This window comes from Lagopus leucura, unplaced genomic scaffold (genome assembly GCF_019238085.1).
Source record: "Lagopus leucura isolate 7727_CA_CO unplaced genomic scaffold, USGS_WTPT01 Super-Scaffold_100001, whole genome shotgun sequence".
Classification (NCBI taxonomy): Eukaryota; Metazoa; Chordata; class Aves; order Galliformes; family Phasianidae; genus Lagopus; species Lagopus leucura.
In genome coordinates, this window is record NW_024962262.1 from 11,755,823 (window position 1) to 11,774,285 (window position 18,463).

General features: G+C 46.2%; 1 protein-coding gene across 1 annotated transcript in view; it reads right to left on the reverse strand.

The window, feature by feature from the left end:
* Nucleotides 1-1,317: 1,317 nt before the first annotated feature.
* Nucleotides 1,318-18,463, reverse strand: part of LOC122178415 (histone-lysine N-methyltransferase SETDB2-like) — a 36,074-nt gene continuing 18,928 nt past the window's right edge. The window contains exons 15-28 of the mRNA XM_042868589.1: nt 15,514-15,824; nt 14,723-14,750; nt 14,123-14,248; nt 12,748-12,854; nt 12,052-12,156; nt 11,824-11,959; nt 9,959-10,066; nt 9,077-9,210; nt 6,883-6,929; nt 5,246-5,304; nt 4,584-4,650; nt 3,595-3,717; nt 2,899-2,970; nt 1,318-1,796 (exon numbers count right to left, since the gene is read on the reverse strand). Of these exons, the coding sequence (XP_042724523.1) occupies nt 1,657-1,796; nt 2,899-2,970; nt 3,595-3,717; nt 4,584-4,650; nt 5,246-5,304; nt 6,883-6,929; nt 9,077-9,210; nt 9,959-10,066; nt 11,824-11,959; nt 12,052-12,156; nt 12,748-12,854; nt 14,123-14,248; nt 14,723-14,750; nt 15,514-15,824 (1,563 nt within the window). The 3' untranslated portion in view covers nt 1,318-1,656. The remainder of the gene's footprint in view (nt 1,797-2,898; nt 2,971-3,594; nt 3,718-4,583; nt 4,651-5,245; nt 5,305-6,882; nt 6,930-9,076; nt 9,211-9,958; nt 10,067-11,823; nt 11,960-12,051; nt 12,157-12,747; nt 12,855-14,122; nt 14,249-14,722; nt 14,751-15,513; nt 15,825-18,463) is intronic.

Sequence of the window (18,463 nt, forward strand, 5' to 3'; positions counted from 1 at the left end):
ATGTTGCTACACCTAAGTTGATTAGGAAAAAAAAAAAAAAAAAAAACCAACCAAAAAACCTCACAGATGATGTATTACTGAATCTTATTGACCTGACTGTGCTTGATGTGCACCTGTGACCTCCATTTCAGAAAGCCTGAAGTTTGTCTGTAGGTACCAGCACAGCACCTGGTGACTGCAGTCCATGTTGCTGATGTTTCCAGACAGGAAACACTGATGCTGTAACTTCACAGTGGCCACGTGCCACCTACTGTTTGTATCATGTGCAATAAGGATGTTATTGTGCTGCCTCCAAGCGTAGAGAAGTTTAAATTTGAAGTTTAGATTGACATTAACAGCAGATTGGCTTTTTGAGGTAAACCTCTGTTCAGTGTTTCATAGTGTTGTAGAGAGCAGGGATCTTCTACAGCATGACAGGAGGAGTTCGGTGTAGGATTGTGCGAAGAAACACTTCCATGTGTGTCAAAAGCAGTGTTAATGCACAACTTGCTCTAGACTGCAAACTATAAACTAATCTTGACTAAAGGTCTAGCTTGGTGAGAAACAATTTGGGGCTGCCCTCATCAGGAATTCAGATCTTTGCAATAAGGAAGGAAAAAGAATTAGCCTGAGTTGAACGAGCTTTACTTCTTTCCACTGATGGTGTATTTTCATCTTGGTTTCCTAGTAACTCATCATAGATGATCCTTTCTCCACTTTAATGCATTGAAGGGCATTGCCTTGGTTTTAGGAGGCACAGGCTGGCCCTGGAGCCTGTTGTGCCGTTCTGTAGTGTGAGAGCCATGCTCTTCAGTGCTGCTTCTATTTGCTGCTGAGAGGCACAGTGTTGGTAAACCCAAGGGGGTGACAGCCTGCCCCCTCCTAGGCCACATCCCATGCAACAGTGGGGCTTCTGAGCATGACTAAAGACAGCTTTCTTAAAAACACTTTATTAAGTTACTCTTTTCTAATTAATGCTTTTCTGTATTCAAATCATTTTAATATAATAGCTCTTAAAGGATACAACTTCCCTCTGTTTTTTTCTTAACAAAGAAAGCAAAAAGACAGTCCCATTGTCTGATCCATTCTATACTGTACACATGGATTGGAGTGTAGTACCTCACCACTTCTGGTCTGCCTGCAGCCATCACTCTAGCACTGCTGCTACAGCAGACCTAATATCAATCAAAAAACACTTCTAAAAACCTCCAGCTTACAATTCCAATGACTTCTCTCAGTGCAAGTCCTGCTAGTTGATCTTCTTTGGAAAGCCAGGGCAGCACTGTGGTCCTTAAAACAACACCGTGTAGATGCAGACAGGGAAGTGGCCACTTCACACAGGCAGGAGAGGCTGCTGCAATTAAAGTGACTTGAAAAAGCTTTCAGTGGCAGCTGATGATAGTCCTTTGTCTTTGAAGGAAAAAGTCCTTGGGGAGGGTTTTATTCAGCTTTAAAAAACTACAGCTGAAGTGTAATACAATTATCCACAGTAAAATTTAAAGAGTAACAACTTCAAGTTACTGCAACAGTGAGGTAAAAAAATGAGTAAAAACATCCAGTCTTTGCTTGTGGCCCTGACCTGGGGGAAAGGAAGTCACACACTGACCAGATGTGCTCTATATGGTTCCTATCATCAGAAAACGTGGAGTACTGACACCATGACTGACAGCTGTGGGGTTACTCAGACAGTGTACTGGATGTACTGGCAGTACTCTCTTGGGAGGGCAGGGAAACTTCTTTTAACTCCTGCAGTAGCTCAATCTGGTTATCCAGTCTTTTCCTGCTTTCCAGCAGTTCTTGAATTTTTTCCTCAGTCCCTATTATGGAAAAGAAAGGGATAAAAGCTTTTATTCATTTATTTTTAGATACAACAGTTATTAATGCCTATTTAGTGTTATAAATTAACAGCCACATTGCAGAGGCCTCTACTGCTCAGTTTTGCCTAGTGACACCAGTGCCTTTAGAGTGCTGCACCTTCTGTGACCCCTCATCTCTACTTCTCTTTACTGTCAGCCATCACAGTTGGCACTCATCCATTGATGGTTTGGAACCAGCTTTGACATGCATTCTCATTATTGACTTGGAAAGTAGAAGTAGTTTGGATGGAATCAGAACAGAAGAGGGTGACTGAGGAAGATCTGAGCTGCAGAAGTAGTGGGGAACAGGAGGGGGGACAGCCTTCACCAGCATACCCATAGGTGGCAATGCCAGCATCTCTGCTGTAAGCTCAGAAAAGGATGCAGTGTGCAGCAAGTGTAGCTTGGGATGATGAGCAGAAATGTGTCCAACTGCCCTCAGATGAGGCAGTGTTAGAACCTTGCATTGAGGTTAACTGCAGCACCAGGCCTGGTGATTTAGGAAACAACAGCTTTTAGTCAGTGGCAGCACTCCATTTTAGGGCCTGTTCTCTATAATTGTTTTGGCAACGACTTCAATACTTGAAGGCACACTAAGTACTAAGGTTGTCTACTAAGTTTTATGCTTGGAAAAAACAAAAGAAATGCTGAGAAGTAGTACTAGGTCTTCCTGACCTGCTAAGGGTAGGGAAATTGACATGTTTAGAGTTAGAAATAGACTGGGGGCTGACGGAATGGCACAGAGCTGTGTCAGGGCAGGGGCAGCGGGGGGTTAAGGACAGGGTCTGCACCAGAAGGTGCTGGGCATGGAACGGCCTGCCCAGGGCAATGGGCACAGCCCTGAGCTGCTGGAGTTCAAGGAGCGCTTGGACAGCGCTGCCAGATCCATGGCTGAATGTTGGGTGGTGCTGTGCAGAGCCACGAGTTGAACTCGATGCTCCTTGTAGGTCCCTTTCAAGCCAGCATGCTCTACGATTCTATTATTTTAACAAATTCTCAGAAGAATAACCTTTATACTAAAACCATACCAAAGTGCTACCAGCTGACAGCATAATTCACTTACCTGAATGAATATTTGTCAGTATGTTCTCAAACAGTCCACAGTCAAAGAGCGATATTACCGTCTCCTCATACTCTGCAGGGAATGATAATATCACAGAGGAAAGGTTTACAGAAGCCTTAATGTAGTGCCTAACATTAGATGCAGCACAAATTAATTAATTAATGATTTACATTATAGGAATTACCTGCATTACAGCAATTGCTTGAGGTTTTAAGAAAAGCCAAGAAAACACAGCACATCTCCATAGCACATCTAATTCTGGACAACATTTTCATCTATCCCTGCCTTAATGACCACGCCAGAATTATGCTTCAATTTCCCAATTGAGGCATTTTGTGTTTATTTCAATGGAAGCCTGCAGAGTTCACAGGACCATCAGGAGGTTCTCTCCTGGACTCTTCTTCACTGTGTGGGAGAGGAGCACAGCTGGTCTTCCCTAGCTTGTCCTACCAAAATTCACGACATTGAGTACAACAATTTAAAGTCAGAAGGCCTACCAGAGCACACTGAGTTAGCAGCAAGTTCCCTCTATGCCAAAAAAAACAAAACACAACACCTCTGCCCACCTGCAGAAATATGACAGAAGCCAGTTGCCAAGTACTAACAGTGGCCCCACATCACCGTTCTGAGGACTCAAGTGCTTGGCAGTCAGATCAACATTTCTGCTGTGAGAACAGCCACCACAGAACCCCGTACCTGTCTCTGAAGTGTTGTCATCCATCAGCTTTTCCTGTGCCAAGTGAAGGGTGTCCAACATTTCTTCAAATATGTCATCCAGAAGCCCTGCTTGTTTGCATTTCCTGAGAAAGTCGATTCGGACTGTTAAAACACAAACACTCGTAAACATAAAAGATCAGCAGCTTAGGCTTTACCCATACATTTCAGAAACTGAAACTTCAGTTCAAAGCCCACTTCTAGTAACACACATCCACCTGGCTCCTCTTTGCTACTCACTCAGCCCTCTGCAGAGGAAACAACAGTGTGGTCAAGTTCTTTACTGTGAGAGTAGTGAGGTGCCGGCACAGGCTGCCCAGAGAGGTTGTGGATGCCCCATCCCTGGAGGTGTTCAAGGCCAGGTTGGATGGGGCCCTGGGCAGCCTGATCCAGTATTAAATGTGGAGGTTGGTGGCCCTGCATGTGGCAGGGGGTTGGAGATTCCTGATCTTGAGGTTCTTTCCAACCCTGGCTGATTCTGTGGTCAAGAGAATATAAGCACAGTGCTGGGTGTAAGTTCACAGAAACTCAAGATTAGGCTTTGTTCAGAAATCAATGCATCCCCAACTCCTGATTCACCGTTCCTAGAGCTGCTCAATACCCCTAGTGTAGAAAAGCAGGTGATGTGCTTTTACACTAGTTATTTTTAAGTTCTCTGGACAGCACCACAGACTGAGCAAGATAAAGGATAGAAAACAGTGCAAGGAGCTCAATATTTAGGAAGCCCATTTCCTGCCCAGGGAACCACAGCATTCTCATTTAAGGTGCACCGAGCAGCTCTCGCACACTGCTGCATGGCTAGAACCTGTGCAGATACTGTGCAAATCAGACTGTCTTCCTTGCCACAACAGTCACTTGTAGATAAAGGAAATGGAAGTTTTCAGCACTGCTGCTATCAAACATCTCCAGGCACTGAACATCAATGCAACACAGCACAGTAGCACGCAGCTGTTCTATAAAGCCAGTCACACCTTTGTGTCTGCTGCTTTTCCTTCTTAATATCCGTAATCGGTTTTCTTCTGCCGTCTCTTCTGCCCTCTGTAAAAAAAAAACAACACATTTTAACATCACACTGATGTTTACTGCTCTGTTTTCCATACCTTACCTCTGTGTTAGTGGGCAGGGCAAAAGCAGCTCATGATTTTGTGAATCAAGTCAGCTTCTCCACACACCTACCAGTACCCCTCTCCAGACATTCAGGTTTCTAAAAGGGGAAGCAGAAACTGCTTCAAAGTGAAATCACTAAGGAAAGCACAGTGAGGGACACTGCCCTTCTTAACTGCAGTTACTGCACTTGCACAATATACTCAACAGCTGAGAAATTCTTGGAGACAAACAACCTAGTTGTGAAAGTACAGCTGAAAGCTGCAGACCGTCCATGTCTCCTCACATTGCTCCCTCTAATGCAGAGAGCTGGGGATGGCAGCAGCTCTTCCCAAGCTGCAGGCCAGCTCCTCTGGGAAGGAGAAATCCTGACACCCAGCACTCAGGGAAATTCCCATGAAAGCTCTGGTGGAGCCAAGAGAATCCTGTGAGTCTCTCTTAACACACTGTCAAAAATACTTCACTAAAGGAGTCCTTTACTGCAGCAGATGTGGGTTTCTGTTTTAGAACTATTTAAATTTGGAATTACCATTTGTTCCGTGGTGGTGGAAGATTTCAATGCATGTCTTTTCCTCTTATTAGCTGCATCTAGAAATCAAGAGACAAAGTCTGATTAGATCTGTGAAAACTGACTTTTTTCTTCCAACCAATCCTTGTTACTGTTAACACACGCTCAAAACGAAGGCTACACAAAGAATTATTTTAGGTGTCCCAAAGGTACATGAAATACATTGTTTCCTTTGCTGCTAGAAAACCTCCGGAGCTCCCAATGGGAAGCAATGTTACTGGTGAGCTTTTATTGATAAAGTTGCAAAGCATTTTTAGTGGCAAAAATCTCTGCAAACTCTGCTTCTTTCTCTCTGTCCCTCCCATCAATCCACACCAGCCTCTCTCCAACACAGCATCATAAGCAGAGAAGGAGAGAAAGCTGGAGAAGAGTACAACCACCACCAAAACTTGAGGGCTTTAAACACAGTGGAGTGACATGGCTCTCTCCCTTGTAGCTCTACATGCCTTGGATAGCGTGTAGTAAGTGTTAAACCTACTAGAAATCAACTTGTGAATGAGGAGTTACTGCTGGTACAGAAAGGGCTGTTAGAACAAGCTCTTTTTGGGCTCTGTGCTGTACATTTGTATTTTTCCTGGCCTGAAAGGAAATCATATCCACCCAAAACAAAGCTGGGTGGCCTATTTTGGAGCACTACAAAGTGCTGGCATAGGCACAAAGCACAGCTTGCTGTCTGTCAGGACACCTTTGATGAACACTAGGGTTTCCTCAGCCCTTCCTGATACGTTTTACAGTGCATTAGGAGTTGCCCTAAAAAGCAAGGGAATGCAGTCCAAACAGCAACCCAACCTCTCTGCTCCTCACAGACTGTCCTCAGCTCTTCTATGTGCATCAGGTTTCTCTCCAGAAACATCCAACACTTCCAGCTGAGCAAAGGCTGGAGCCCACTTCCAAGCTCAAGCTGCCCTCCCACCCCTGCAGCAAAGAGCAGCAAAACCTCTTGCCCTTAAGGTACCCTGTCCTCTTTCCATCGCACAGCAGGGGCCTGATATTTCCACATAGGAATGCAGAATGTACTTAGAACAAGGGGGATGTTTCTCAACTCAGTTTTCTCCAGACTGCCATGGAAAACATGCCTGGAGAGCTGGTTAACTCAGAGACACTCCTGACTACCTCCAAACGCAGCAAGCACCAGGACCATCAAGTTCAACTGCACTCCTGCAGCGGAGGAAGCAATTCTTTAACACACCCTTTTGCTACATGTAAAAAGCTCTTTGGGATCCTTCAGAATGAAAGGCCACGTTTAAGAAGGACTGCAACGAATGGAGAAGATGCAGATGTGAATGTTCTAACATTGCTACAGACAAAATGCCAGGTTTTTACAAGTTGCTTGGGCCTTCCTGCCATGAAGGGTTGGGTCCACAGTCAGTTGTGGAGGAGATCTGGAGCTGATCAAATATCAACATTTCCTAAATCAACAGAACTTATTGATTTCTGGTGCACATGTGGGTCTCAACCAACTGCCTCCTGCAATATCAGAAACTCCCCACTCAATAGAAAGGAGGAATAACGTTCAGTCTGTTCAAATGTGCCACTGACTGTAGTATGCACACCTCTAAAACAGATACAAATCAATGAAGCCATTAAAAGAAACTCACCGTAGTGATTGGTCCTGTTGCCTGGGTCATGTTTTGAGCAGAACACTCTGAAAGTTCAGTTCAATTTTAAGAGAAAAAGTATTAATGAACACATACACAGAGTTATGCTGACTGATTTTAACAAATATTTGAGTATTTTCCCCTCCATCCATTCTGTGTAAATTGAAAGACATCCTAAAAAGAATCAGGATTTTTCTCCAGCATTACCCACCTTGAAGTGAAGTCACACCCACACAAGTTTCTAGGGTTACTTCTGAAGCCTCAGCAGGCTCTGAATGTGGCAGCTTCAGATTAACAGCTCTATCACCCCACTGTCTGGCCCTGCTCACTGCTCAAATCAGCTCAGATGCAATTAATGCCAGGTGGCACTGGGCACTGACACTGAGACAGCGTGTCACCTGCAATACTCTTCCCAAAGCAGCTCATTAAAATGAGATAAACACTGTCAGGACAAAATACTGAACTACTAATGTTACTTCTTCGTAGCTACTGCCCTTCTGCCTCCCCTGTCCAGTACCAGCCAGCTCAGCTCCACAACTTGTTTAAATGCTGGTGCTGCCAGTTAAGTTATAACTCTGCAGAGCAAATATGCAGGATGCGAAGATTTCCTCCACTTTTAGGTGAGAAACAGGAATCCCTTGGAAGAGGCAAAATGCAACAAATGCAGCTTGGAAACACTCCTTACCTTGTGGATACAGTTATCTGTAGATAACATATCCAGCTTCTATCAATGCCTTTCTTACAGAAGGATCCCAAATCACTTTTTCAACTGCGTCACCTTGTCAAGAGCATAGCTGAGCTCATCTTTTCAATACAAACCTCCATTTGCAACGACTAACACTCAAGTGTTAAGAAATTTTTAAAGGGAACTGCACTTACTACACGATTTTCTAATTAGCAACATTCTTTTACTTAAAAATAATATTAGAAGTGCTGAAGAGTAGGCTGTTTCCTTGACAAGACAGCTTTTTCTTTTGCATGCAATTCATTTTGATGCACAAAGACTACTTGTGCATGCTTAACAACTTAGAAAGCTACAGTACTGGAGGCATTTTATTTATAGGACCATAGAATGGCCTGGGTTGAAAAGGACCACAATGCTCATCCAGTTTCAACCCCCTGCTATGTGCAGGGTCACCAACCACCAGACCAGGCTGCCCAGAGCCACATCCAGCCTGGCCTTGAAAGCCTCCAGGGATGGGGCATCCACAACCTCCTTGGGCAACCTGTTCCAGTGCATCACCACCCTCTGGGTGGAAAATTTCCTCCTAATATCTAACCTAAACCTCCCCTGCCTCAGTTTAAAACCATTCCCCCTTGTCCTATCACAATCCACCCTCATAAACAGCCATTCTCCCTCTTGTTTATACGCTCCCTTCAAGTACTGGAAGGCCTGTGAGGTCTCCCTGGAACCTTCTCTTCATCAAAGGTTCCCTCAATCTTTCTTCACAGGAGAACTGCTCCAATGTGCCTGAATTTCCAACACCGCCCTTCAGTTGTGGCTTTTAACTCCCCTCACACTTTTAAATCTATTCTTTCCCAGTGAAAAGCAGCCTTCATAAGCACAAGGACTTCTTATAATGCACACACAGCATTTTACTACCCAGGCTACCCTACCATCACTGGCACCATGCATTATGCTTACACCCCCACCCATACTGTTACTAACCTTTAACAAAGCACCGTGTGCCTTCTCTATTCTGCTCTGTTTGCTTCAATAATCTCTGCTCATCATCTCAACAGTGGCAATTCAGGATTTAAAACACCAGTTCTCCCCTCTCCAAAGGGATTCTCTCGCTGGTTCACTTTTCAGTGTATTTCACCATGAGGAAGGCTGTCGATCCATGGCCATAGGTTTTCAAGTCTCATTCTTCTCTCCAGTAATTTCACAGCAGCTACAAATATCCCCCTCCTCTTATGCCACTGATCCAGTCAGTCCAAAAGTCTTTGCCATCAAATTCCTAAAACATGCCTTACCACTTCTTTCTCATTCAGCCCTCTTGCACCTCTTCAGTACAGCTTTGCTATAGCTTTGCTCCATGCAGGACAGGCAAACAGACTCACAAGAGGTGTTTCTGAGTCCTTTTCCCAAATCTCTACAGCACCAGCTCAGAAAACCATCAAACCCAACCACACATTTGACAAACAGCACCACAACCTGGACCATCCTACACCAGAAAAGACTGTTAAATACCGGTAGACTCCATTTACTTCATCTGTTTCTGTGGCTGCATCATCACACAAGGCACAGAAGTAGTGGTAGCTCCTGCGGCAGGCTCTCTCCTCACATCCCACTGTGGCTCCTTTCTTGCGACAGAAATTGCACACCTACAACAAAATGAAACCTAACTTAGGAAACAAACATCATCCTCTTTGGGAAAATCCAATCTTTCACTGTGATACTTAGAGCTCTGTGTAACGCAGCCAGCTCACAATGCCAAACTCTCACCCTGCTCAATGTTTCACTCCTCTCTGCTATTTTGCCTCAGCTGCATCATTTCACCCTTTAAGCAGTACAAAAAGAGCTACATGAGACATGGACAGCTTCCCTCCCCACCTCGCTCCAAATCTTGCCCAACCTATTTCTGTGCTTATTCGTTGCATTTATGTTTTTTACACTAACTTCATAAAGAAATGAGTTCCATCCAAGAAGAGAGAAGAAGAGCTGAAAACAAAACAAGTAAGAAGATCTCACGTAAATCACCCTCCTGCTAAAAAGAAAAGGTGTTTCCCTTTATCCTTATGGGGTTGCATAATTTTGTTGCAGGCACTGGGTTGGTATTTCAAAGGCTCTCAAGGAAGTCTCTTAGATTTTCCTCTTAGGAAAAAAAGACCAGAAAACCCAACAAATACCAATTACTAAGAAAAATAACAATGGAATTTCAATAAGTACGATATCAAATTGATGTTTTTAATTCTAAATCTGTAATTTCTCCAATCTTAGTAGGTCAGGAGGACCAAGGCCTTCTTTAATTTCTTCTCCCAAGTCATAGCTGACCACACAACCTCAGTGTGCACCCTACCACCCTGCAGTGCTTTCAGACAGGACTGAGTGCAGATTCAGAAACTGCCTTACCAGTCGCTTTCCTCTCTTGAATTCATTCAGCACGGATTCCACATCAAACCTTAAATCTAGATTTTCTGGGTTATACTCTTCAGATTCCACAAATCCAGAGGAAAATAACTAGAAACAAAGAAACAATGGCAAGAATTAACAGAGTCAGTTAGTCATCAATGTATAGAATGTCCCTCTCTTTTATCATTGATTTCATACATCTGATCCTCTTGCACATACACGATCTGACATAACTTAAAGATGAACCAAGAACAGGCTGAGAGGTGAGAAAGTGAACTCCATAAGAAGCATGAATGAAGTCCAATGCCCAGAGTAAGGAGGAGAAACTGTATGGCTGACAGACTTCCACACCTTGACCATCTTATCTGACCAGTTGTTCAAGCCAAAAAGCAGCCAAGCAGCACACTCTTCCAAAGGCAGACACATTTACAAAGTCATCAGAATCACAGAATGGCCTGGGTTGAAAAGGACCACAATGCTCATCCAGTTTCAACCCCCTGCTACGTGCAGGGTCACCAACCACCAGACCAGGCTGCCCAGAGCCACATCCAGCCTGGCCTTGAATGCCTCCAGGGATGGGGCATCCACAACCTCCTTGGGCAACCTGTTCCAGTGCGTCACCACCCTCTGAGTGAAAAACTGCCTCCTGATATCTAACCTAAACCTCCCCTGTCTCAGTTTAAAACCATTCCCCCTTGTCCTATCACTGTCCACCCTCATAAACAGCCATTCCCTCTCCTGTTTATATGCTCCCTTCAAGTACTGGAAGGCCACAATGAGGTCTCCCCGGAGCCTTCTCTTCTCCAAGCTAAACAAGCCCAGTTCCCTCAGCCTTTCCTCACAGGAGAGGTGCTCCAGCTCTCTGATCATTTCAGTGCCCTCCTCTGGACCCACTCCAAGAGCTCCACGTCCTTCCTGTACTGGGGGCCCCAGGCCTGGACGCAGTGCTGCAGATGGGGCCTCACAAGAGCCGAATAGAGGGGGACAAGCACCTCCCTCTCCCTGCTGGTCACCCCAGCATTTGTTAATGCAGCCCAGAACACAGTTGGCCTTCCGGGCTGCAGGCGCACACTGCTGCTTAGAGGTAAAGAAAAATAAATAAAAAAATCATTCACACAACATTTACAGCCCTAAAATCGATTTCAAACCAAGCATCCAACACTTAATTATGTTTTTGAAACGTTGTGGAAAAATTAGTAGAAAAGTAAGGCAGGAGTAGTGAAAGCCAGAAGGCAGTTCCAGGAGCCGACACACTTCCTGCAGTAAGGAGCTCTCACTTATGGGAGAATATGACATCTGCAACTGATTCTGCACACCAAGAACCATCTGCATCAAGACACCAGCATGAAAGAGAGGCATTTTGACAGCCAAGAAAGCAACAATGTTCCCAGATCACTCAGAGCTTAACAGATATTTTTACATGGTTCACTCAATTCAGTGTCTCAAGAAGACTGAATTTCTACTGCCAGACTGCATGTATCTATAACTGACCAGGACATGCATGCACTCACTGACCAGGAACAGAGATGTGAAAACACCAAAGAGCAATGTGCCAAACTGCTGCAATCGTGCTCTCCTCCTCCCCAAAATTCTTACAGATGTGTTTTACCACAGATCTAGCTATTTTCCATTGCCCCTTCTTGACTGACTAGTGATGCACTCATCTTTACTGCTATTTTTGAAGCACACCTTTGTGCAGGACATCATAAACTTGGAGAATATTTCCTATTTCAACTGAAAGAAAGAAAGGACAGAGTTCATTGTAAAGTTAAAAAGAATTATAATAAGAATGGACAAGTGGTAGAAGTTTCCCCTTTAGTGCTTCTCCACTCTCCTTAGGCACTGCCCAGCTGAAAACCACTCACCAAACAACTCTGATGAGCTGCAATATTTTGCTCTTTGGCAACGTACATTATAGAAGCAGCCTCCCCTTCCGAACAGAAGGCACACGTCCTTCTCACCATTTTGGCCATCGTCTGGAGAGCACCTGGAACAGGAAGACTGGGACAAAACAAGCCACTTACTTACTTCACAGAACAGTCTTCCCCCCCTCCAAGTTATTTACAGCACCACTCCATGCATTCCAGTCTTACTTCGTGGTTTTCCCTTCAAGTCCACAGCAGAAATCTTCAGTTTCCCACTCCCATGAGGTGAGATGCACCAAATGTCTGAGACGTCGCCGCCGACAGCCCTGAGCTCTGTAGAATAAGGGTGAGAACAGCCTGGTGTTATTTTTAAGAAAAAGGATTTGAAGAATTCCAGCAACAGAAGTACAAGATAAGGAAATCTCACAGCCCAGCAAATCGGGCACATATTTCTCTCTTTCAGCAGTCAGCTCCTGCCTCAATTAGTTCCATATCCCGTCTATTTTATGAAAGGGGAGGTCTCCAATGAGGACACCAGAGCATAAGGGGATTTCTTTTTTCACCTCTGGCTCTGCTACTTTACTTAATGACGGGCAAGTCACTCAGCCTCCATGCATACCTGATTTCTTGTTCCCCCCAGCACCTTTCTGTACCTTGTAAGCAAGGTAGGATGGAGACAGACTTACACTATCTATTTTACATAGATATTATGTAGTTATATTATTATAGTGTAATATCTATATTACACTATACAGTAATCATCACAACAGCCTTAAAACTTAGGCAATAGATAAACAGACAACAGAAACAAATGGAAATCCATGGAAAAATTAGAAGCAGAACAGAAACAACGGCGAAAGGAAACTAAAAAGCATGTTTATGGTGTTTGAATGGTTGGGAAGAGTTCTCACAGCAAGTTAACACCTGAAATCGCTGCAGATGCATAGGCCCTGGTCCTCCCAGTTGGATGAGGTGTCTCTGGGTGCCCTGGGAATTTGGCAAGACGCTGAAGTTGGAGGCTGCAGTCCCAGCTGTCCTTACAGGCTCTGAGGAGGAATCCTGGTGCTGAAAGATAACCAAAGATATTTGGTAAGGTCAGCCTTTGTATTTCCAGTGCCTTCACAGGCACTCTGAAGCAATGCAAGGCCAGCTCTCAGCCAATCCTCACTGCAAAAGCAGCGAGCCTGCATCCAGTGCCCCACTTAACTCACCATCCCACCACCAACAGCAGCTTTGCTTTGGCCCTATGCTCTTCCTTAGGTCTCTGCTACAGACTGCTGTCAGGAATAGGACACAGAGCTACATGGAACAGCAGACCCAGCTAACTGCTCTTAAGCAAGAAGGGAAAGGCTAAGGGCATAATTCAGTTCCAGTTTAATTATATTTTGCCTGAACAACCACTGGTTTCACTACACCTCAAGTGTTCTGTGTGAGGGAGCAAGAAACCATCATCTCTGCAGTAAGGCCCACAACACCACAGATCTCTCATTCTTTCTCCTGCTGCCCCCTTTTCAAGTTGAAGAATCCTTCCACAGAAGCTGTTCTGCATCTTTGATCGTCTCTGTCACTTCCACCTCCCTTCTCTTCTACAATCATAGAACTGCTGACGTTGGAAAAGACCTCAAAGATCATCAAGTCCAAACCACAAGTCCAACCACAACCTGAAGACCTCAAGTCCAATCATGACCTGACCATCCTACCCTAACTCTAACAACCCTCTGCTAAATCATGTCCCTGAGCACCACATCCAAACGGATTTCAAACACATCCAGGGATGGAGACACAACCACCTCCTTGGGGAGCCTGTTCCAGTGCTTAACAGCCCTTTCTGTAAAGAAGTGTTTCCTGATATCCAACCTAAACTTACCCTGGTGCAACTTGAGGCCACTTCCCATCGTCCTGTCACCTGTCACCAGTGAAAACAGACCAGCCCCACTCTCACTGTAAGCACCTTTCAGATATTGGAAGAGAGCAATAAGGTTTTCCCCTCAGCCTCATCTTCCCCAGACTAAACAGCCCCAGTTCCTTCAGTCTCTCTTCCCCAAGCCTGTAGGAAGAAAATAACCTTCAAAACAGTGAGGTAAAAAGGCACAGTAGCACTCTATTCTTTCTTTTTATTTTCCCCTTAGGAATTCATAATATCCCAAACACATTTTTGATTGCTTACAAGCACACTGACAGAACCAACTGTTGCAGTCCCTTGGTTCCTTCCCTAAGATGCAGCAGGCAGCATGAGTGGCATCAGTGTTAGGACTGCTGTTCTGACCACGCACCACTTTCCAATGCTTGATTTTCTCACCCTTGATTTCATAGCAAAACAACTCGTCGCAAACTTCTTTTGTGGCTTTTGAGAGATGACTTTCACCTTTGCTACCTCAGAACCTAAGGTGAACGTCATCTCCAGGAGCTGAAGGCTCTTTCTCCACTAATGGGAGAGATGATAAAGCTGTGAAACAGAAGATAGAGGGAAAGCAGCCAAGGGAATGAATCAGCTGTGTGCCCCTGCTACTGCTCTGCTTGGTCCTTGCGCTGTTTTGCATCAGTGTTGCCTATCAGTGGTTGCAACAGCAGCAAAATGGAAGAAAGCAGTAAACGAAAGTAAAAGAGGATGAAAGCATTTCTCAGTGCACAGTGATTGTGCAATTCCACGGTGTATTTCCTTGAAATATTACTCATAGGTCCAACTTTCTCCTTTCTAGAAGCAGCTCTGGGAGCACCTGTGCAGGGAGATAAAGCACATTTTTGCTGTGCAGAACAAGAGGCACTAAAAGCCCCCAGCACACACATGGCAGGGTAAGGAGAATCCAAGGAGCTGCCTGATCCCAGTATCCTCACTGCTCAAATCAGGCACGTGGAATTGCACTGCCAATGCAAGGAACAGAAAGAAGTCACCACATACCCGTTCTTTGTGGGAAATCACAGAATGGCTTGGGTTGGAAGGGACCTCAAGGATCACGAATCTCCAATCCCCTGCCACAGACAGGGCCACCAACCTCCACGTTTAGCACTGGACCAGGCTGCCCACGGCCCATCCAACCTGGCCTTCAACACCTCCAGGGACGGGGCATCTACAACCTCTCTGGGCAGCCTGTGCCAGCACCTCAGCACTCTCACAGTACAGAACTTCCCCCTGACATCCAACCTCAATCTTCCCTTCCTCAACTTAAAACCATTTCCCCTTGTCCTGCTGCTATCAACCCTTGTCAAGAGTTGATTCCCCTCCTGTCTGCAGGCTCCCTTTAGGTACTGGAAAGCTGCAGCGAGGTCACCCCGCAGCCTCCTTTCCTCCAGCTGAACAAGCGCAGCTCCCTCAATGAGAGCAGCAGCACAGCACAGCGCTGCGCTCCTCTCAGCCCTGCGCCGCGCCATCAGCAGCACAAACACAGCTGCCCATCGCAAGGCTTCCACAACAAACCCACCCTCTGCTTACACACAGGAAACGTTTCCACTATTTTTTGAAGCAGATGGACGGCCTGGCGGATCCGCCCCTTCTCACAGCCGTTCCACGTTACGGGATAACCGCAGGGCTCCTCAGCGGCTCCCGACTCTCCCCCGCTCCCGAGGCGCTCGGCCTCGCAGCGCCGGAAGCCCTCAGCCACTCCCTAACACCGTCGTTCCACGCGCTGCCGTGCCTACGGTGCGGCGGGACCGGCGGAAAGGCGCGGACCGAGCCGCAGCGCCGCTACTTACCGCGGGCCGCCCGCTCCCGTCCACCGCCACTCCCGGGCCCGGCCTGCACGGCGCCGCGATTCCACGCGGGGGAGGAGCGCGCAGAAGCGGGCGGGATCCGGCGCACAGCGAAGCATGCTCAGTAACAGCCCGGGGCGACGGGATGGGGCTTCGAGCGGCCGATTGGCTGCTGTACGGAAGCGGGCGGGGATTGGAGGCGGGAGGGTCGCGTGGTAAAGGAGCGGCTCTCGGCCCATCCCCGCGCCTTTAGGTGCGGTAGAGCTGGGGTCGGGGGTTCGAATCCCGCTCGGGGCTCGAACCCGAACCGCCGGCTGCAGAATCACAGAGAATCACAGAATGGCTTGGGTTGGAAGGGACCTCAAGGATCATGAAGCTCCAACCCCCTGCCACATGCAGGACCACCAACCTCCACATTTAATACCAGACCAGGCCGCCCAGGGCCCCATCCAACCTGGCCTTGAACACCTCCAGGGATGGGGCATCCACAACCTCTCTGGGCAGCCTGTGCCAGCACCTCACCACTCCCACAGTACAGAGCTTGCCCCTGACATCCAACCTCAATCTTCCCTCCCTCAAGTTAAAACCAATTCCCTTTGTCCTGCTGTTATCCACCCTTTCAAAGAGTTGATTTAGGACCACACGCTGTACAAACATTACACTGAGCCGTGCACAGTGGGCGCTAACACCCTTTCCCCATAGACCACAGGGCCACACAACTGCCAGCCCTTCACCAGGACAGCCTCAGTCCCCACAGGCAGTGCCAGCACTGTACTGAGCAGAGCACCACCTCAGGAACCTCCTGCTGGTTCTGTCAGCACTCCTTCATATCCATGACAGGCAGTCAAGGATCCCTACACGTCTGCTCCTGAGCTCTGCAGGCTCGGCCACTTCCACCTCTGCTTTCTTTAGTACTTAAGTTTTTATGCAGTAACTCTGCTGAAGTGCTGGTGATGCTGACAGCCATGGTCACGAACACCCATCCCTGGAGGCATTCAAGGCCAGGCTGGATGTGGCTCTGGGCAGCCTGGTCTGCTGGTTGGTGACCCTGCACATAACAGGGGGCTGAAACTGGATGATCAGTGTGGGCCTTTTCAACCCAGGCCATTCTGTGATTCTATGAAACACAGAAATGGAGCAGTGTGAGAACAAGCAACTAACCCAAGAGCCCCATGCCATGCTGCTACCTGGTGTAACATTCACACTGATGGCAGGCTCCTAAATAGACACAGACCATGTATTTTCTGCAGCAAGGAACAGCTTTTGCACACCAGTCCCGCACTATAATTCCTACCACTGAGCCAGGAAAGAAAATTAAGAATGGTAAAACAGACTTCTTTTTTCACCTTGATTTTTAATGACATTTCCATCTGTTTTTCCACATTCAAGGTGAGCTTGGAGACATGAAGGTGTTTTCTATGTCCTCACTTGTTTAAAAGGCTTCTAGCAGTGCTGACTTACCAGCAGGCTGTAAATCTTTAATACAGCAGCACAAATTCAAATGTGAAGTTCGAAGTATCCAAAATAAACCCAAAAAACAACAGCTTAGGGGCACAGGCTCTATGTTTGTCCACAGTTACACAGAACTTCATCAAATCCAACTAGAGGAAGACAAATCCTAAGCTGTATGGACACAAGCCAGTCCTCTCGCCTCTGGGCCTTAGGGCCAAGAGCTGGCTCCTGCTTCTCTTGCAGTTTGTAGCGTAGATGTAGGCCTGAAATCCCTGCTGAAAGCATGGCTGCCTATTTTTTGTTACTCACAGGACTGTGTTCAGCCAGTGTATCAAAATACATACAATTATTTGCCATGACTTGAGCTTGCCATAATTTATGTCTCATTTTCAATGCTCTTATGGTTTGAAACATAGTACACGTAAGCTGATTTACACCTTGAAAACACATTTAACTCATTTAAATGAGCAGTCAAATCCATAGGAAAAACACACTGCAAATTATTTTATACTTTGTGTAAGCTTTCCGAGACAGTGAAAATTAAAACATTTGTCAGCACTGCACAAGTATTCCGGATATTTCTTCTGCAGTGAACAAGTTCATTTCATAAGTTGTTTTACAAAGGAAGCCCAAGCTTAATTATTAAAGAAGAAAACGTGTGTATCTGCTTAGTAATAAAAAGCACATCCCTTCACAGGCACACACACCAGTAGGCAGGCTGAAATATTATCATCAGCAATCACTGCATTTTATTTGCCAAGTGGCACAAGTTCACAGAGGCTGAGGGAGCTGGGCTTGTTTACTCTGAAGAGAAGGGGTGACTTCATTGCAGCCTTCCAGTACCTAAAGGGAGCCTACAAACAGGAGGGGAATCAACTCTTTGAAAGGGTAGATAGCAGCAGGACAAGGGGAAATGGTTTTAGGTTGAGGGAGGGAAGACTGAGGTTGGATGTCAGGGGGAAGTTCTGTACTGTGAGAGTGGTGAGGTGCTGGCACAGGCTGCCCAGAGAGGCTGTGGATGCCCCGTCCCTGGAGGTGTTGAAGGCCAGGTTGGATGGGGCCCTGGGCAGCCTGGTCTGGTATTAAATGTGGAGGTTGGTGGACCTGTATGTGGTGGGGGCATTGGAGCTTCATGGTCCTTGAGGTCCCTTCCAACCCAAGCCATTCTATGATTCATGTACCATATATCACACATGTTTCAAACCAACAGAGCTTGTGCAGCAGGTGAGAGAAGCAGCGTCAATACTGCACTTGTCACTTACACAGCCCATACTTGACCTACATGAAATCAACACATGGAAAATAGTGCTAAAAATTATGTAATAACAAAAAAAATCTCCCATCTTCTGGGGTCCCGTTACTAACCGTCTAGGGCTGCTTCCTGTATACATCAGTGAGACCACACTTCAAGCACAGCGTTCAGTTTTAGGCCTCTCTCTGAAAGAATGGAGAGCTGTTCAAGTGTGTGCAGAGGAAAGCAATGAAGCCCTGAGGAATGGCT